Raw genomic sequence first — 21264 nt, 5'->3', positions numbered from 1 at the left:
ACTGAAATAATTATTTAGTAACACTAATATTCTAGAATAATTAGTTTGACCATTGTTTGACCACAGTTTGACCACAATTAGAAATTTTTTGAATTTTTTTGCCTCTCCCGATCTTAAAAGCCCCGTATCTTTTTTCTGTTAGGTTTTTGAGGATTTTGAAAATGTTTAACGGGGTTCCCCCAGTTAAATTCGGATATAACTTTTCGAGTAGATGATTTTTCATATAAAAAACTTTTTCATCCGAGTTCGTATGCAAAAGTTATGCCCATTTTAAGAAATTCTAGAGAGATTTTGCAAATAAAGTCGAAATTCATATTTGTTAATTTTCCCAACAACTAGACCACATATCACATGGGAAACTTATTTTATTTTATTTTTTTGACATTTCCATCATTTTCTTTTGTTTTTTCTAAAACTGAAAAGGCGGTCCACAAGGGGGGTAGAGTTTGATGGGCCCTTTAATAGCAAAAAGAATTTTCATAAAGAATGTTTTTGTTAGACATTTTAATAGAAAAAAGCATTATTATAAAGATTTTTTTGTTAGAAACTAAAATAACAAAATCTGTTTTTGAATAGAATCATAAAACACAGTAATAACAAAATCAAAGAATTCAAATTTGAAAACTAATGGCACTAACAGAAAGTTTATAATTTTTGTGACCTAAAAGCAAAAAGAATTAAAAAATAAAATTTAATAAAATAACTAAAAATAGCAACAGTAAGTATTTTTTTGTAAGTAGAAACAAAATAAAACAAATAAAGCAACAAAGAAAAAAAGTGCCATCTACTGGGGCCACCACGGCCTGAATACGACTAGAAACCCAACCATGGGCCAGGATTCAGGCCCGCAGGTGGCCCAGTAGGCCCACAGGCACACAGTGTACGGTTAGGCCCAAAAGCCTGCAATTGAGAGGAGCTCGAGAGGGTGGGCACAGCAGCGCTTATAAACCACTCTCGAGCTCTCTCAACTAGCGAGGTGGGACTAAACTTTGGCCGCGACGCGGGCAGCACATGTCCTTTGGTCCCGGTTGGTGGCACCAACCGGTACTAATGGGCATCGCACCCTTTAGTCCCGGTTCGTGGCACCAACCGGGACCAGGTGAACCGGGACTAATGCCTTAGCCGCACGAACCGGGACCAATGCTCACATTAGTCCCGGTTCGTGACTGAACCGGGACTAATGTGAATATTGCCCTGTGACGAAAGCCCTGTTTTGTACTAGTGTAAGGTGAGCGGAGACTGAATTATGCGCCATGCTTGTCTTGCCAATAAAGAGAGATTAAAGAGATCAATATCTCGAAATCCAAGTCCTCCCATGTACTTTGGTTTTGTGCAAATATCCCATGATACCCAACATGGTTTCCTCTTCCCTCTCTTGCTTCCCCACCAGAATTGTCTAATCAGAGATGTAATGATTCCACAAATTCCTCTAGGGAGCCTGAAACAAGACATGGAATATACAGGTATGGCCTGGGCCACTGCCTTTATTAAAACCTCCTTGCCAGCATATGACAACAATTTCTCCATCCACCCTTTAATCTTCTCCCACACCCTGTCCCATAGGTACTTGAAAGTATCATTCTTTGCATGCCCCACATCCGTTGGCATCCCAAGATATCGATCACTCAGCTGCTCATCATGAACCTGCAAAGTATTTTTAATCCCATCCCTTGTCACCTGTGGACATCCTTTACTAAAGAAAATAGATGACTTCTCAGTATTCACTCGTTGTCCCGATGCATTGCAGTATGTCTCCAACAAGTTTGATACCACCTCTGCCCCTTCTGTACTCGCCTTGAACAGCAACAGGCTATCATCAGCGAAGAGCAAGTCGTTGACAACCGGAGCTGTCGGTGCCACCTGGGCTCCAGAGAATGCTGTTGACTGAGGAATTGATTTCAGTAGGCACGAAAGGCCCTCTGCTGCTATCAAGAAGAGGTAAGGGGAAATAGGATCTCCCTGCCGAATACCTCTGCTAGGTTTGAACTCCTCCAACTTTTCTCCATTAAACAGAACCGAGAAGGATACTGACTTGATCATGTTCATTACCACCTTTATCCACTGCTGAGCAAAACCGAGCCTCTCCATCATTGCTTGGAGATAATCCCATTCAAGCCTATCATAAGCTTTCATCATATCCAGCTTGAGAGCACAGTGGCTGTTTTTCTTTGACTTACTCCCTCTCATAAAATGCAAACATTCGTAAGTCGTAATTATGTTATCAGATATGAGCCTACCAGGAACAAAAGTGGACTGTTCCTCTGAGATGATGTCTGGCAAAACCTGCTTCAACCTGTTTGCGATCACCTTCGAAGCAATCTTATACAGTACATTGCACAAGTTGATAGGTCTAAACTGAGCAAGCAAGGTTAGACTCATTACCTTTGGTACGAGGACCAAAAAGGTGTCATTGATACACTCTGCGTCTTCCTCCCCTCTTACTATCCTGAGAACAGCCTTTGTCACTTCAGCCCCATACACATCCCAATGGCGTTGATAAAAATGAGCTGAAAATCCATCCGGCCCCATACACATCCCAATGGCGTTGATAAAAATAAGCTGAAAATCCATCCGGTCCCGGAGACTTTGTGTAGGAAACATCTGAAACAGGGCGGATTTGACTTCCTCTTCCGTATAATCTGCACAGAGAACCTCTGTCGGCATGCCCGTTCTGCCTCAGCGTGTTACATGTCTCAGGCCTTGATTCTGACCAGCCCAACAATTTGACGTAAGTCCGCATAAGCCCAGCAAGTGGGCCGACGCACCTCCTATCCTTCACCCACGGAGCAGAGTAGATCACGCCGCCGCCGCCGCCATTCTCTCCGTCACTCCACCGAGGTAGGGTCCCCGACCCCCGCCTTCCCCAACGGCGCCGCGCCCATGGCTCCTCCGTGCAAGAAGGCGGCGGAATCGGGCTCCCGCGTTCCGGACGAGCTGCTGGAGGACATCTTCGCGCGGATGCCGGCCAAGTCGGTGCAGCGCTGCCGCTGCCTCTCCCGCGCCTGGGCTGCCGCGCTCTCCTCCAGCGGCTTCATCGACCGCCACCTCCGCCTCGCCAACCGCCGGGACGGCTCCCGCAGCCTCGTCTTCCTCCCAGACCCCGACTCGGGCGACGACACCACCGTGCACGCGTGGTCGCCCCGCCGCCCCCTCGTCGCCGTCCGCCGCGTTGCCGCCGTCACCCGCCAGTGCCGCGGCCTCGTCGTGCTGGAGGCCAAAGGGGAGAACCTGCTCTTGGCCTGCAGCCCGGCCCGCGGGCACTACGTCTACAACCCGTCCACCGGCCAGGTGACGGCGCTCCCGGAGGGCAAGGAGGCGTCCGGCGCCTGGCCGCAGAACCATGCCATCCTCGGGCTCGGCTACGACCCAAGCATCCGGAAGCACAAGGTGGTGCGCCTCTATTGCCGCGGTGAGCTCCCTCCGGCGTGCGAGGTCTACGTGCTTGACTCCACAGGGTACTGGAGGGCGCCGTCCGGTGCCGCCAGGACGATGCCGCTAGCCTGGGCAACCAATTACTGCACCGACCAGAGCGTCTTTGCCCAGGGCCAGGTGTACTGGGCCGCCCAGCCGCACAAGAATTACACCGGCGAAAGGGTCGTCATGTCATTCTCGATGGCCGATGAGGTGTTCGGGATTTTGCCGCCACCAGACATGGACACGACGAACTGGCGGATAACAGAGCTCGGCGGGCGCCTTTGCCTCTTCAAAGACATCTCCGCTGTGTGCTCATATGACATCTGGATTCTGCGAGACCCCCTGACGGGCGCTTGGGACCTACATTGCCGCGTCAACCTGGACGCGGCGTCTCCAGCAGCAACACAACTGAGATGCTCCACGAGCGTCATCCCGCTCGACATCGTTGATGATGGCAACCGCGTGCTGCTCAGGCCAGAGCCTTGCAATATCCGGAGGGAAAATTTGGGTGCCCATCAACTTGTTGTGTACGACCCTGCAAACGGAGATGTCGAGGACCTTCTCGCTGATGGCAGCATGATTACTCATCACTCCATGACGCGGAGACCTGCGGCACCGTATGAGGAAAGCCTCGAGTCTACTGGGCGGCCGCATGAGGACATCATCTTCTCGTCCAAGTCCTTGCAGGTTCTGGCGCAGGTGCTGCGTCGGCTACCAGCCCGCATCCTTGGGCGGCTCAAGTGCGTATGTCGGACTTGGCGCGCCATCATCGAGTCTGGCCGCTTCATCAGGCTGCACTACGAGCACAGGCAGGAGCTCCTTTGCCCGTGTTGTCCTCTCCTCCATGCCTTATGACTGGCAGTTCGCCTCACTGGATTCTTGCCTGAACGACCTGAAACTGGCATGCCAAATGCAGCAGCTACATCGCAGGGTGGTGAGCTCGAAGCCCTGCCATGGCCTCCTCCTCATAGCCCACAACAACTATGGTGTTCACGTGTGCAACCCTGTCACTGGAGCACAGGTTTTCCATTGCAGTTTGCCTTTTAAGCAGCCATCAGACGCTGCTGCTGCTCACCCCGGTTGCGTTGGCTTGGGGTACGACCTATTGAGGGAGGAGCATATCATCGTGGTTCTTGCCTATAAATCACGCAACTTTGACACTGGGAGCTAAACTATGGGGTGCAGCATCCGGAGGCTAACGGATTGCGTGACGAAGATGGTGGCTCCTTCGCCACCGATCCCGGTGACCGTCGATGTGCCACCGGTCTATGCAGGGGGCAAGATGTACTGGATGGGGGAGTCACGATTCAGTGCGGGCTGCTCATCAATTCTTGTGTTTGACATCTGCAACGAGTCTTTCGATGTCCTACCAGCACCACTCACCATGGGCGACAGTGGTAGGATGCTCGTGGCGGAGCTCACCGGGCAGGTTCGTGTCGTGCACATTTGCCCAAATACAGAGACGATGACCATATGGCGCAAGCAGGAGCCAGGTACACTTAATGATGGCCGAGGATGGACAAGAGAGCACTGGATACAGCTTGGACAGTGGCCAGACTTCTCACTGAGAACAGAAGCGAGGCTCGTGATTCCGTTGGCTATTGACGATGTCGGACGTATCTTACTTGACACTGGAAGAGCACTGGGGTACTATGACCCAAGAAACCAGACATTGGAGACCGTATACCCGACTACCAGCAGCAGTCTGCAGCTTAACTGCCGCCCAGGCTTCTTCAGCTTAGTTCGTCCAAATTATCGGCAACGTCAGTACTTTTGAACTTCAACAAAGGAAGAAGAAAGATGGTGATGTATGATTGACGTGCTCCGGCAGAATGTCACACTAGTCCATCAATATTTATTTTGCAGTGTCTTCCATCAGTCAAATCAAGATTTTGAAGGCCTATCCAGTCCAGTCCAAGTGCGATTCCCTGGGAATTTTTTTCGGAAGCGTCCCCCAAATAGTTTTACCTCGTGATTTGGAGAACCACACTGCCTACTGCATCTAAAATCTGAAAGTATGTTATGTGGCCGTAGTTTGCATCATCTTTTGTCGCACTTCACTCTAGTTATTGATTCCGATCCGTGTCGTACAGGACTAGTAGACCTGTCATATTCGATTCAGTTTCTTTAGCGTTGTGCAACTTACAACTCGCATTTATTTAACTAGATCAAACTGGAATGTTACCGTGTTGTTATCACTGCCTATGAAGGCTTTTTCTGGGGTCTAAAGTTCAGATTCATGGGCTATTTTGGTGTCTCTGCTCATCACTAAATCTACAATTTGGTAGCTTTGCTCATGAGAGCCTCAGTTTTCGTATTACAGATTAATAGCATTGCTTTGCTGCAGAAATAGACAGCACTCCGTAATTGCCAAAATTTCTTATGTTCATCAAATGGTAGGCATCTATCAGGGAGACAGAGTTATTCGTAAGTTCTTTGAGTGCGCTTTGAGCTGATATCAGTGGGTTTGCATGACTAGGAAGGATGATGCTGTGTTTTTTTCCTGCAATTGAGTCAGCTACGCAGGTAAGATATCCATTAACTGTTAAAGCCAGTATTTCTCCCTTGAGCAGTATATCAATTTTTCTTCTGCCATTCTCCCCTTTTCAAGGGAAAAAACCCCACAGCATTTCCCCCCTGCAAGATTTCTTTGCCTCTGCAATTTGGGTTTCTCTTTGGACGTTAGAGAAACATATTTGTTAATTAATTTGGGTATTTTTTCCTAGAAAAGCTGAAGTTTGATTATGGTATGCTTGTTAGAAATAACAAGATCGGACTTTGTGAATTTTTTGGTTTATCAATCGACAGCGAATAAATGTGTTTTCACTTTGTTTCGTGTGGGTTTCTTTCTGGGTACATTTCCACCATTTCCGATCTAGTACTACTTTTCGTGGACATCGATTTCTTTTTGAGACCATAATTTTATGAACATATGCCATCGATTCCTCTTTTTTCTGCAAGGGGGTACCATAAAGTAAAATAGATAAGCACACATTGTCTGTTAGAAGACCAAGATTTTCCATTTTTGTCAACATAAGAGTTCATGAAAGGAGCCATAATGAACATGTGGGTGAAACTGAATTGTGAACTTCCAACTGTCTGTGATGAATTTCTGAATGGTCAAAATGAAAAATGAGTTCTTATGCAAATTTTGTTCATCGGTGATAGTCTTGTTTACTTTATTTTAACTGAAAGGAAGACGGTCTCCTCATGTTCAAACTGCAAAAGCATATAAGTTGAATATAAATTGACCTCAGTTGCTATTGACCTATTCAAAAAAAGAAAAAAAGAAAAAAAGAGTTGCTATTGACAAGCTTGTGTTCGTGGATGGTGAATTGTGAAGTGAAAGTAGTACTCCCACTTTAAACGAATACTACCTCTGTCTTGAATTACTTATTTTAGATTTATCTAGATACAAATAAATCTAGACGTTTTCGTGTCAGATACATCCATAGCTAAAAAAATATCTAAAACAACTAATTTGGCACTGGGTAATACAAAGTAGTGAGCTAAAATGTCTTATATTTGTTTACAGTACTCCCTTCGTTTTTATTTACTCCGCATATTAGAGTTGACTAAAGTCAAACTTCCTATAGTTTGACCAAGTTTACAGAAAAGAATATAAATATTGACCATAACAAATCTATATGATGTGAAAGTACATTTGATAGCAATAAGCAGTAGAAGAATAACCAGAAGAAGTTTAATCGCTTCCAGAGATCGGAGCCAGACAAAGATAAGACTTCACGGCGGCGCAACACCCTCTCCTCCGGCGAACCTGCGATCGCCGCCTCTAACTGAATGCTCAACTGAGGTCGTGTACAACAACCTTAACCGCACAAGCCTGGGCTGGGCCTACCCCCATCCCTAGAGGAGCCGGGGACTACTACAACAGATAGGCATTTGAAGGACCAAACCACCTACTGAGGACTTTGACACCCAGCCCTTAAGAAGCAGAATCTACAAACCATCTTTCTATTAAAACGAATGTAGCTAACGTGAACTAAAAGCAAGCTCTTGTTCAAGGAAGTAGAAATTGTTAGTTGTTGCTAGCTTGAACTGAGTTGTTCCTGTTGGTGCTAGGGTTGCCAAGGGAGTTGTAGCGAGATGCTGCTAATGCAGCACGGACGTCGAAAGCTCCTCCATAGTCGACGGGGGCACTTCACTTGTCCTGGGGCGGCAGCAGCAAGTTGGGATTCGTTGTTTCTTCGTAGTTGTCGCAATCACTTCAAGCAGTGGAAAGCTGGATGGAGAGCAGCTAGGAGAATAAAGTTCATCTTTACCCCATCTTTCATTCCAACTCTATTTTCTTGTGTGGAAGTGGGTCCTTCTTCTTTTTCCTGACTGATGAAGGTCGAAACTGAAGATCGAATCAAGCGGCGACTATCTTGGCTCATACTACCACCTCCAATAATCCCTTTGGTTGAGGCATCGAATGGCGAACCCCGACCAAAGGGAGTGCATTCCTTTTCATTCGATTTCAAGTAGATACCAAACTTGAACTACGTCTTGCCTTTTGTAGATGAGAAAGCCAACAATTTTGCAAGGAGTTGATAATTGCACTTGAAGTAGTAAGTTTAAAGACAGTTGAAACTTAATGGCACCGTTTAACCAAGCACTCTTGTAGCTTCGGAAACTCCGTGTTCAGATCGGTGAGGCAAGAGACGAATTCATCGTCAGTTACCTCCACGATATCCAAGTGACCTCCGGCTCAGCCCACGACTTCCTTCCCTTCGCATAGCTCAGGTGACTCCCTTCCCCCTTTTTTCCCAGAATGAATTAGCCCGACACGACGAATCCTGCCCTCCTGTCTTTCTTTCTCATTGAATGAACCACTGCCTGGGACGCCCCTATGCCTATGAATTCAATGATTTAAGGGCCCCGGGAGGAAACTTCGTGACCTGCACCGAAAAGGTGGCTGACTGGGCTTTCTCCTAGATCAAAGCGGATCAGCTCGCCAAATTCGTCGATCGAATCGGGCGCCCCGGAACGTCGAATGAAAGTGGTCTTTCTACAACCCTATTTATATGATTTTTAGGGCCCCTTTCCCCCTATCCCTCAAATAGGTCTCATGTTGGCACTCAATCGCTAAGAGCAGCCAACAACTTAACTTGCAGGCTTTAAAACCTGCTCATACGGTAATGGCGAGGGGCGGGATCTAATCTCATTCTATGGGAACAGCTTTCATTTCTATCTTTTGGCTTGAATCTAATGATGCTGATTTGTTATTGTATATGTTAATATTTTTGTCTCTAAACTTGTCAAAGTTTACAAAGTTTGACTTTGACCAAAGCTAATACGCGGAGTAAATAAAAACAGAGGGAGTACATTGCAATAATCAAAGAGAAGAGTATGCTTTTGGTCCCTCAAGTTCCCCAAAAGTATAGACTTGGTCCCTCAAGATTTTTTGGTATACATTTGGTGCTTTAAGTCTCAAAACCGGATAAGATCGGTCCAAAACAAAATTTTAAGCATGTTGACCGGGTTCGACCATGTTTGACCGATGAATGATAAATTCAAAAAATAGCGAAAAGATTGTGAAATAAAAAAATTGGCTAGAGCTCCTCGGATGTTATTTGACCACAAAAATTTACATGCACCTAGCACACCCAAGCGTGTTGGTTGTCACGAAATTTCAGATTTTTTTTAATTTACTATTTACCAGTCAAACATGGTCAACATGGTCAAACCCGGCCAAATCCCGGTCAACATACTCAAAATCTGGTTTTGGACCAAACTTATCAGGTTTTGAGACTTGAAGGATCAAATGTATAAAAGAAAATCGAGGGACCAAGTCTAAATTTTTAGGGAACTTAAGGGACCAATAACATATTTTTCTCATAATCAAACGATAGCTAGCTAGCTGCTTAGACATGAATTATGAAGTGAAAGTCCAGTACATTTCAATATGCAAATATTGTACTTGTCGGCTATAAGCTTAGCAATAGATGATGTGGTAAGATCATATAGCCAGCAACTTGGCTATACTATTAACCATGCTCTTAGACAGGCGGATATGTCCGATTTGTTTGTACGGGCCAACTAGGTAACTGTGTGGTGCACATTTTCATGTTAAATACTCATAAGCTAATAAATATCCATACGAGCCAGCTAGGGAACTGGGTGATGCACATTCTCAAGCAAATAGTATACGTCATATCAATATATTGGTACGAGTCAGTTAGAGCCGTATGGTACACATTCTCAATTCTAAGCCAAAGGGTACAAGCTAAACCAATATATTTGTAAGACCCAGGGAACCACTTAATGCACATTCTCAAGCCAAATATCACACACCAAACCAATATATTGAGCGAGCTAGAGAACCGCCAAAGAGTTCATGCAAAATCAATATATTCGTACAAGCCACATAGGAAACCGCATGGTCTACATTCTTAAGCCAAATAGTACTCGCCAAACCAATATATTCGTAAGAGACAGCTAGGAAACCGCGTGGTGCACATTCTCAAGCCAAATAGTAGTACACGTCAGACAATGTTGTATTGTATGGGTCAGCTAGGGAACCACATGGTTCACATGGTCTAGCCAAATATAGTACTACAAGCCAAACCAATATATTCATATGAGCCAGCTAGGAACCATGTTATGCACATCCTCAAGCCAATTATTACACGCCAAACGGATCTGGCACAGTCTTGGAGAACTTATAGCTTTGTGTTGCGTTCTGCAGCCATATCCAAAATGTGTGACTCCTCAACCAAAAAGCATTAAGTCTTTTTTAGAAGAAAAAAAACGCCCTTAACGTAGGTTTTTTCTGAGATTGTTTTGCAAACTTGTTGGGAATTAGTATCAGATATTTATGTAGAGTTGTTGTTGTTTTCTTTCTTCCGAATTAGTACTTTTGCATGAGCATTTTGCTCAGTTCGCTGTATTTGTATCAGATATTTATGCATCCAACTATTTGGTTACCTGCTTCTGTACATGTATTGTGCAGAAAAAAAGAACAGGCCATACTGGCCATGTGGAATGGCATCAGGCCCATTCAAAAATAGCATTAGGATTTTGATGTTATGAAAGCCGACAACAAGCCACATTGCACTTCTACTTTCAGCTTTCAGCTTTCAGCTTCGACCAACACCTCATTTTGTGTCACTTTTGCCGATGGCCTCAGCCTCTCTAAAAAAACCCACCCACATCATTATTGTTTTAGGGCTATCCACAGAGTTCAGTAGAAACAAACAACAAACGATGCCGGTCAAAACTTAGTTAACAAACTGCCGAGATATCGAACTTGGTTTACAAACAACATTACATAATATAAAAAATTCCAATCAAGTTTACATACTTGAGATCTTCAATGTCATGACAAATGCCAGCATGAAAGGAGCTTACATAATTTTCAAAACGTTTCGGTATAGGAAACAATCTTTCTGGATCCAGCTTCTAACAGATAGCCCACAGCTTACCAAGCAGTCGCAAGAGAATCACCTTCGATTTCGCTGTTCGTTCAAGGTCGCAATAAGACCTCTTCTCCTTTGACTGAAACACTGAAACTGGATTTGTTCTTTTTCTAATTTTTGTTCTCCACTTGTCGTGTATCACTTGTACTACCAACTAATTTGGATTACACAGGCTGATGATGCCTGGACGGCAGCAGCATTGTATTCTAAGCAACTTCATTGCACGGCCTGCAGGCAGATGTTATCATTAATCATTAATAATCAAGTAAGCAGTTAAACCATAAGCTGGGAAAGTTTCCCAAATGATGCCGATAATAAGGAGACGCTACAGAGGTTGGGCTGAATAACCTTTTGGATAGCCATGTTCATCGTCTTACTGCTCATTCTCGGCTTCGAGCCATTTGCTGCCGCCGGCGATCCACTGGAGCAGATCTGCAACACCAGCATCCCCTATAATAGCACCTACCAAGCTAACCTTGAGCTCCTATCTACTGTGCTATCCAGGAATGCCTCATCCACAGGAACCAACCAGCCCAAGGGCTTCGTCCGAACTGACCAAGACCCCATTTATGGCGTCGCACAGTGCCCCGGCGACACCATCGCATCTGCATGCTCCAGCTGCATCACCACCGCGTTCCATGATGCTTGGCGGCTCTGCGGATCGCAAATGGACATGCATTTCTTGTATGGGGACTGCATCGTCCACGTCTCCACTGAGGACCTTGTCTACAACTCCAGTTTTGTGCTACACAGGTTGCTGATCTTTAGGGACACCACGGATCCCAGCATTCAATTCATTGAGATCACCAACTTCACCGACGCCAGCATTGATGGCAACATCAAGGTGCTGCTCCAAGAGACAGCCAAACAGGCAGCCTACAACTCTACAATGATGTACGCCACCGGCCGCCTGGATTTATCCGAGGGACTGCCGCTGCTGTACTCTATGGCGCAGTGCAACCTGGACCTACGACCAAATGACTGCTGGGATTGCCTCGACAATATCAGGAGCGCAGCAAGGGGTTCCTTCCACGAGCAACATGGTGAATGGATTGCTGGTGTTTGGTGTAATTTCAGGTACAGCACGTATCAGTTCTACAATGACCAGCCCACGAAGAAGACCGGCTGGTCAGATGTTGTAGATCCAACAACAAACATGCCGGCGCCAGGGCCGGTTGGTGTTCCAAGGCAGAAAGATAAGAGTAAGACAATATGTTATTTCTTTCCCCAAAACTAGTCTGTCTTCCATTTTTCCTTCTTCTAAAGAGCATTTTTCCCATATCTTATACCTGTTTGTATTCATATTATTCCTATCACATCTTTATTACACAGAAATTGACTATACTGCAGCATCCTTATGAATACAAACTTGGTGCCCATCAGACTCAAGCATCATTAGGCTTGATGAAATTGACTACTCCAAAACTTCATTTAACTCGATGCTTGAGTCTGATGGGAACCCAGTTGACGAGTAGATTTGTGCTGGAACAGTGAGCGGGGTTATGGGTACAGAGCACCTTTCAATATAGATCTAAGTCTCTAGATCTAATGACCGCAAATCAATTTCGATGATTCTGAAAGACATAACACCCATATAGATCTAATGACCGCAAACCAATTTCGATGATTCTGAAAGACATAATTAATTCACCCATATAGATCTAATGACCGCAAATCAATTTTGATGGTTCTGGAAGACATAATTAATTTACCTGGGTGGGGTGACAGCTACCCTTTGATCAACGCTTTAATTCAACAACCATGCTTGCGATGCAGCCTTAGACTATATTATATGTTGAAATATTCTTTATAACATGCAGAAAATGTCCATTTTTCAACACTAAACTATTACAAAAGTTTGTATTTCCCTTAACATCCAAAACCGGTTGTGCTCCACCTTGAACTGTTGAATCCGTTCAATTTACCCCATTGGCCCTGTTCCAAGTTGTTTTAGCTGACTCAGAAGACACATGCTGTACCTCTATACGTCAGCAAAATCCAATCTCGGTAGCTTGAGTACAAAAAAACAGAGAAACTAATTCTCACAATACTATTTTCTGATTTCCCTGGTTTTTTGCATTTTTTTATAAATGTTTCGTATTTTTTTAATCTTCACTTGAGCTGCAAACATGGCAAGGGGCTGCCGTGCAGAAGTGATGCTACGTGTCTACCACATGTCATCCAAATCAGCTCAAAACCGCTTGGGATAGGGCCAAAGGGCTATAGTGAACAGATTCAATCTTTCAAGGTTAAAAACAACTGGTTTCAGATCTTAAGGTTGAAAAGTGAACTTCTGCAACAAGAGGTTATAATATGTTAGAATATTCCTCAAAACATAAATACCAAAGTTTATAGTGTAGTTACATTGGTTGATTTGTCTAATCAACTAACCACCTATGTTTGTCTGAAATCTTTCGTTTTAGGGCATATAATAAAGGTATGGATCATTACCACTGCTATGCTTCTACTAGCATCATTTTTGTGCTTCTTCGTATGGTTTAAACTATTCAAAAGGAACATTAAAGGTTAGTTATGGAAATGTTGCTGTACTCACAAATCTCTTAGGCTGTTTAGATTCATATATATTCGCTTACCTGAAAGGATTACATAAACTCTGATTTTTGGAATTTGGTAAAGTGAGCTCTCAGGAAGATGAAGAGCTAGTCTGGGGGATAGGGAGGAGTTCGGAGCTCAAGCTTTTTAACTTTTCACAACTATCAGATGCTACGAGTAACTTCTCAGATGAAAATAAATTGGGGCAAGGTGGCTTTGGCCCAGTATACAAGGTAAAAGAACACATTTATCCATGTACACAAAGAGAACAAAAATTGAACCTAGTTTGCATCGATCGCTAATTTGTACGACCTAGTGGATTTTATACATGTAGCTTTAATTTTACTCACAAGCATGGGGGGTTACCGATCAGAAGATGAGTAAACCGCTTCTATTTCGCAAGATGATATCACTGATCAAGCTCTTTTAAACCTCCACAGGGCCAGCTTCCTGAAGGTTTGGAAATAGCAATTAAGAGACTAGCTTCGCAGTCTGGGCAGGGTTTCACAGAGTTTAAAAATGAAGTCCAACTCATAGCCAAGCTCCAGCACACAAATTTGGTTAGGCTATTGGGATGTTGCTCTCAAGGAGAAGAGAAAATATTAATCTATGAATATTTGGCAAATAAAAGCTTGGATTTCTTTATCTTTGGTATTACTCCTTGTAGTTTCCTGTTACAGATTATGGGTTAACTCTATCTACTAAAATTATCCCCACAACCTTCCTCCCCATCTAATATACATATATCATTAACTTGTGTGCAGATGAAACTAAAAAGGCTTTATTGGAATGGAACAAAAGAAAAGCGATTATCGAAGGGATCGCACAAGGACTTCTATATTTGCATAAACACTCTCGATTACGTGTCATACATAGAGATCTTAAAGCAAGCAACATCCTTTTGGACATTGAAATGAATCCCAAAATATCAGATTTTGGGCTTGCAAAAATATTCAGTTCAAATGATACTGAAGGGAACACAAAAAGGATTGCTGGGACATAGTAAGCTCTTCTTACAAATTAGTCCATCCTGCATAAGTCAGCCAAATAAAAAACTGAGATAGAAGTTTTGTTTTCCCTGCCTTTTCAGTGGGTATATGGCTCCCGAGTATGCTTCAGAGGGTCTCTTCTCAATCAAATCTGATGTATTCAGCTTTGGTGTGCTGATTCTCGAGATCATCAATGGAAAAAGAAACTCGTGTTTCCATCAAAATGGGGACTTCTTCAACCTTCTTGGATATGTAAGTATTTTTTGTACCCAATTTTCAAAATTATTTGATTATCTAAAAACCTTATTTAATATGTCTCTATGCTCTTGCTAGGCATGGAAGTTGTGGAAAGAGGAAAGATGGCTGGAGTTCGTCGATGAATCAATAGTTTCAGAGTCTGACATGTTAGAGACAATGAGGTGTATCAACATCGCACTGCTCTGTGTGCAAGAGAATGCGGTTGACAGACCCAGCACAACAAGTGTGGTTGCGATGCTAAGCAGCGAAACTATGGCCCTGCCTGAACCTAAGCATCCAGCGTATTTCGGTTACGGAGGAAGAGCCACCTAGTGCTAATGATGTGACAATGTCTTCTCTACAGGGCAGATAGTATCATCCTGCATGATGTGTTTTTCTGTGCTGCTGCTTTGCTGAGGGAGCTCACTCTGTTTTTTTAACACTAAAGTTCTGACAGAAACACACACAAACCTTTGGACTTTGGTTAAAGATGGCATGAACGGAAGACAATCTACTCATGTCAGTAAAAGATGACTAATTAGTGTTTATATTGTAATGTTGAATCATAAGCATACACCTCAGTTGTTGATGACGAACTGTGAGGTAGAGTACATTTCAGGTTGGCGTTTGCCTTTGCGTAGAGAAATAAAAGGGTGGTAGGCTAAGATTATGATTATTCATCCAACCACATAATCAAGCCTTTGTACAGAAATCATAATCATAAACACACATGGCCTATATATTTGGCATATGCACTGAATCGATTCAACGCAGTGGTAAAATCCCCGAAGCTGACCTCGTTTGAAGGATCGATTCGTTTGACAGAAACACACCTATGGCATATCCTGCTCGATGTGTCTTTGTGCCGCTGATTCACTTAGTGTCTTAGGGGGCGCGTTTTGTTCGACACACACATACACACATACCTTTGGTCAAACATGGCAAGAAAGGAAGACAATCTATCTACTCATCTTCAAACAGCAAAAGCAGATGGCTAATTAATTTGCATATCGTGACGCCGAATCGTACGCGCTCACCTCGGTTGCTAATTTCTAGTGACGACTTCCTGCTCATGCCAATGAATTGTGAAGTGCAGTACATTTCAGGTTGGAGTGTCTCTTTGTGCAGCAATGGCAATGCCTACCTACAAACAAACCTAAGGGTGATGCATATTATTAGCCCAGGCATAGAAGCTTTTGCACTGAAATCTGAAGCACGAACATCACCGGTGCTGCAGAATGGCTATCTTTACTGAATCGACTCAACTCAGCGGTTCCATTCCCCCAACAAAAATCCCCAAAGGATGGATCGAAATCCCGGGTTACCTGTCATCTTCGGGCGAGGAGGCAGGAAAGACGCCGCCTCGATCCACCCCTGCCGTCGCCGCCGACGCCGACCACCTCCGGATCCATCGGGGGAGAGCCGCCGGAGGTTGCTGCGAAAGTCGGCGCGGCCCTGGCTAGAACAAACGAAGGTGTAGCGAGCCCTACGAGGAAGGGGAAGGAGATGTGTCGGGTGTCAAATGGCGAGCCGCCGATGACGCGCACGCGCAATCCTATTCCACGCGCAGGTCGCTAACCGCGTACCCTCCGCACCCGCTACGTACTGATTTTGGGCCCGCCCAAACCAGCTCCACTCCCAGACCGGGTTTTTTTGTGTCTGTTTTACCATTTCACCTTACGGTTTTTTCGTTTTTTATTTTAGTTATTATATCTCCTTTCTTTTTTATTTATCGCTTTTTCTTATTAGTCTTTTATTTTCATTTCCTCTCTCATTTTCTTTTCTTTTTCATTTTAACTTCTCTTTTTTCAACATAAGCATCTTTTCACATTCGTGTGCATTTTTTCAAATATTGTACGTTTACTGATTCCGCGCTTTTATGATTGTGACATTTTTAAATTCACGAATGTTTTATGAAATTGTAAAAAATTCCAAACTCACAACGATTACAACAAATTAGCGGATAATTTTAGAATTTACGCAAATAACAAATTTTTTGAAGATTTTCTATAAATTGTGAACATTATTTCAAATTCGGGAACAATTTTTGAAATGCATGAATATTTTAAAGAAATAATGAACATTTTCTTGAACCAGCAAACGTTTTTTGCATCGATGAACTTTTTGTTATTCACAATCATTTGCTAGTTTTTGTGAACAAATTTCTAACAATATATGACCATTTTCCTACATCGATGAACTTTTTCTGATTTGATGAACATTTCTTGAATCGCTGGACATTTTTTGAATTGGCGAAGATTTTTTGAATCGGCGGATATTTCTTAAATTCATGAACAATTTTTTGTTTGGTGAACATTTTTTCGAATTCATGAACATTTCCCGAATCAGCTAATTTGTTATGAATCATGGAACTCCTTTTATAATTGACGATCAATTTTTTATTTATGTGAAGATTTTTAGAAAAATTATGATTATTTTCTGAATTCATGAACATTTTTTGAATATACGAACATTTTTTTCAAAATCTCACACATATTAAGATTTCTGGGAAAAAAATTCTAAATTCACATTTTAAAAAATAGAACTTTTTTGAAATCCCGAATTATTGTAAATATGAAAAAAAGAACATAATAGAAAAAGCAAAAAGAAAATAGCAAATAGCAAATAAGAAACAGGGGTCATGCAGCCTTGCTCATGGGCCAACGCATCACACGCCTAATAGGAGGTCTCTGACGGCACCACATAGGCTGGTAGTAGTTTTTTCCGCTGGCCTTTTATGTCGCGAAATGTTAACTCGCGAACTTCCCTATGGGGTCCAGCGAACGCCCCACAGGCATTGGATCCAGGTCACGTGGATGCTAATTTTTGTAAATCGCTGGCATTTTTTATGTTATGTGTCAACTTTTTCTTCCGATCAATGGGCTGACCAAATCGCTCGCTAGCCTCTATGTGGCAGGGCGACAGTCTGGTGCATAGAGCGGCAATGTTTTTTTCAAGGGGACACAGAGCGGCAAATAGGGTTTGTGTCGAGAAACACTTCTATGGTGGGTGGAGATGGACCCCCGAGCCAGCTTTATGAATTTGGATTTGGGCCAAGCTTTTAGTCCCCATAGGGCCCAAGCAAAACACAAGCTTCTGGACCAAATCTTCTGCATTTGCTAAAAAAAAATCTTCTGCATCCGGCGGAAAAGTCGGCCTGCGAGCCTAGTGCAGCCAACTGACCGGTGATTCCACTAAGGGCTCCTTTGATTCAAAGCAATTCTATTGGATTTTTGAATGATTGAAATCCTTAGAAAATTTTCCTATGTTGGTCCCTTGATTCATAGGATTGGATCCACTAGGAATTTTTTTCTATGGAATCTCTTGTACTCCCTCCGTAAACTAATATAAGAGCATTTAGATCACTAAAGTAGTTATGTAAACGCTCTTATATTAGTTTACGGAGGGAGTACTATTTTGCATAGTAATCTAACATCACTCCAATCTCTTTTTACAATTCCTTTATTTTTTTTGTATGGCATCAAACACTTCATAGTAATCCTATAAGATTCAAGTGGACGTGTCACCCTAATCCTACAATTTTTTTTTATTCCTACGTATTCAAAATCGTGTGAATCAAAGAGGCCCTAAATACAAATATTTTTCCCCGCAAAAAAAAAGAGGCCCTAAATAATAAAACTGACTGAGGATGGCAGTTTGCCGACTACGCGCGCATGCGACCGACCGCGCGCACCTGGCATGTCGGGCGACCGAGCCAAAGCCATCACATGCTCCGAGCCAATGAGGCGTACGTGCGGGTGCGGCACGGTCACCGCCGGATTAAACTACACGAACCCCCACACATAGGCAGGCATATGATTGCCCCGCCGTGGAACCACCCGAGACCACCACCACCTTGGCTCGCTGTCCGCCGGAGGATCTTTATCGCGTCGCTGACTCGAGGTACGTGTAGGGGCGGCTGGCTAGCTTTCTCCCAACTGTGGATCTGAGAAATTATATTGACACCATGACATGTTTGGTTGATCATGTCATAGAAAACAATACCAGAGTCGAATACAATGATACACATTCCTTCCAACCAATGCAAAGATGCCTTGACGCTGCGATAATGTGGCAGAAATTAATCAGTGGTCAAATGGAAGTCGTACGTGGTATCATTGGAGATCCGCACTGTGCAACATATTCTTGCAACTTGCACGTACGGAGGAATGCAGTATTATGCACCGTATGTTGTAGTCTATTTAAAATGTCTAAAAAGACTTATATTTAGGAACGGAGGGAGTAGTACATGCTGCATGATCGGCGGTACTTTGGAGTTCGATCCTGCGTTCGCAATCATCACCACCCAAAGGCCATGTGCGGCCGCAAATGATTCAGTAGTTAGCCAGATACTAGCTCGCTTGCTAATCAAGCTCCCACAGATAGATCGATGGGAGGGAGAGCCCCTGCCCTTATGATCGAGTTAGTTACAAAGTACAGACGGGCAGCCGTTGTATTAGTACAGTAGCACACCATGCATGATTCGAATAACATGCCCTTGTCGGGCTAATAATACTACTAGCTAGTAAGATTTCGTTGCACATTATTTGTCGCGTCGGCTAGCTATGTATCGCTAGCTAGCTAGTTAATGGCGATCCAATATGTGCTAACCAACGCTTGCAATTATCCTGTAGTACTAGAGATCATGGTGCATGATTAACGATTAGTTATGGCATTTGTTCCTGCAACTGTATAGGCTTTAGTTTCAGTTATGCATGTTTAACGACCAAAAATATATTCTCTCGAGATACTAGATTAGATTAGATGCGCTAACCGGCCAACGGGCAGGTAGCTAAGCGAGCTGGACTGGATCAGGCCGTACTACCATGGAATCAACGACCAATTTACTTCTCTACGTCCGAGTCACCACGGCCATGATCATCCATTCCTCCATCACACCATGTTGCTGTTAACAAACCCTGCTCTGTATATGGATCATCATGCATGACCTGCCTTGCATGCTGTACTTAGTTTAGACTAAATCTGCATAGCTAAATCAAACAAAAAAATGGATGGTTTCTGCACAGAAAAATGTATTATTAAGCAATAAAAACATTGATATCAAATGAAAAACATGTTTGCCCCAAACTTGACTAGTTAGAGCGGACATTCGGGAAAAATAGTTGAAGAAGTTGAGCAGGTGACACACCCGAAATAAAAAGGGAGCGAATGTTTCGAACTCTGTCAAGTTGTCCCCCTCTCCAGAAACCCTAGTCGTCGCCGCTCCACCCACTCCCCGAGGGCGAGGCCATGGATCCCCTCCTCCTCCGCCTACCGCTTTCAGGGCAGGAGGGGTGGGGAACCCCCGATATCCATTGTAGCGTTGTGGTTAGGTCTCTTAGGACTAGAGTTTTGATCTATGCGACAACACTATGGTGGCTATAGCAGCATTATGCGGATCAGGAAAAAGCTTTCCCCCATTCATGGTCCACCTCGTTGTCCACGGTCATGTCGGTGGCGGTAGAGGAGGTTGGGGGATCATCCTGTTGCTAGTCTTCTGCAGTGGTCGATCTGATTGTGTCTTCGTATTATACCGATGGTCTTCAAAGGCCTCTTTCAGCAGAGCGGACAATGCAACATTGTGTTTTGGTCTTCTCTACGTCGAAGACACGGCCATGATCGTCCATTCGTCCATGCGGATGTTTAAGAACCCTCTGTATATCGATCATGCATGTACGACCTTCCTTGTTGTACTTAGTTTAGACTAAATGCCCCCTAAACTTTTTGAAATCTGCATAGCTAAATATATTTGTAATGGAGGATGGTATTTGCATCGATATATGACCAAACATTGTGCTATTATATTATTTTTTAAAACATTGATATCAAATGAAAAATCTGTTTTCCCCATATTTGATTAGTGAAAAATGGATATTCAGGGAAACTAGTGTAGGAAGTTTTTTTTTACGAGATAATTCTTGTATTACTCAAAAATCAAGTGTTACAATCACGACGAACAATATCAGTGACTTCCTCTGGACCTGATCCAAGCCACACCGCGGTTCGTGCTTGAGATCTCCCAAAGTTCGCCATTACATGACTAGCTAAATTTTGACAACGTTATATGTGAGTAATACAAGAATCACGTTCACTCAGGTTCTTTTTGATCTCCTCCACAAGAAAAGCATACTTTGATCTGTTACTTCCTTCACTCTGCACCATCTTAACTGCTTCAAGACAATCAGATTCAATGTCTATGGGGAGGCTGCTCCATTGCGAGGCCAACATGAGACCTTCTTTGATAGCAAGGATCTCGGTTTCCAGTACGTCATCGCAAGAGGACAAATGGCGACATGAACAGAATATGATACTCCCCACATGGTCTCTCAGAACCATTCCAGCTCCACCTTGTCCGTTGAGTACAGACTCGTCAGTATTCAGCTTCACACGACCAATCACCGGCGGGAACCATGGGATATTAGGAATGGCCCTTTTGTTGCAAGTGTTCACCAACAGCGGGTAGCAGGATGTAGCTGGGGCCTTTCCTTTAGATGCTTTAGCTTCTGGATCCATAGCAATGGAATCAAGTGATGCAAGGTACGTAGGTCGCCAAAAAAGAAGTAGGTGAGTAGGTGACGCACCAGAAAAGAAAAGGGAGTGAATGTTTGGGTCTCCGTCAAGTTGTCTCCCTCTACAGAAACCTTAGCCGC

General features: G+C 43.7%; 2 protein-coding genes and 1 long non-coding RNA gene across 3 annotated transcripts; 2 read left to right on the top strand and 1 right to left on the bottom strand.

Annotated features, from left to right (window-relative positions):
• Positions 1–2761: 2761 nt before the first annotated feature.
• On the top strand, positions 2762–5661 carry LOC109755564 (putative F-box protein At3g23960). Its single transcript, XM_020314460.3, has one exon. The coding sequence runs from the start codon at positions 2881–2883 to the stop codon at positions 4267–4269; it is 1389 nt and encodes a 462-aa protein (XP_020170049.1). The 5' UTR covers positions 2762–2880; the 3' UTR covers positions 4270–5661.
• A 4961-nt stretch (positions 5662–10622) lies between these two features.
• On the bottom strand, positions 10623–16136 carry LOC141028140 (uncharacterized). Its single transcript, XR_012190423.1, has 2 exons — positions 15940–16136; positions 10623–11063 (listed from the first exon to the last, which is right to left on the bottom strand). It is a non-coding gene; the product is annotated as an uncharacterized lncRNA (long non-coding RNA).
• On the top strand, positions 11184–15078 carry LOC109755565 (cysteine-rich receptor-like protein kinase 25). Its single transcript, XM_040395560.3, has 6 exons — positions 11184–12071; positions 13456–13621; positions 13829–14039; positions 14153–14390; positions 14479–14629; positions 14711–15078. Exons 1-6 carry the CDS (start codon positions 11197–11199, stop codon positions 14945–14947), a joined length of 1878 nt encoding a protein of 625 aa, XP_040251494.1. The 5' UTR covers positions 11184–11196; the 3' UTR covers positions 14948–15078.
• Positions 16137–21264: the final 5128 nt, after the last annotated feature.

The sequence above is a fragment of the Aegilops tauschii genome, chromosome 7 (genome assembly GCF_002575655.3).
Source record: "Aegilops tauschii subsp. strangulata cultivar AL8/78 chromosome 7, Aet v6.0, whole genome shotgun sequence".
Classification (NCBI taxonomy): Eukaryota; Viridiplantae; Streptophyta; class Magnoliopsida; order Poales; family Poaceae; genus Aegilops; species Aegilops tauschii.
This window is presented reverse-complemented; position numbering and strand designations above follow the sequence as displayed.

Coding starts and splice junctions, on each gene's coding strand:
- LOC109755564 (XM_020314460.3), top strand. CDS start 2,881: ATGGCTCCTCCGTGCAAGAAGGCGGCGGAATCGGGCTCCCGCGTTCCG.
- LOC109755565 (XM_040395560.3), top strand. CDS start 11,197: ATGTTCATCGTCTTACTGCTCATTCTCGGCTTCGAGCCATTTGCTGCC. Junction 14,391..14,478: donor AAAAGGATTGCTGGGACATA/GTAAGCTCTTCT, acceptor CTGCCTTTTCAG/TGGGTATATGGCTCCCGAGT. Junction 14,630..14,710: donor TCTTCAACCTTCTTGGATAT/GTAAGTATTTTT, acceptor TGCTCTTGCTAG/GCATGGAAGTTGTGGAAAGA.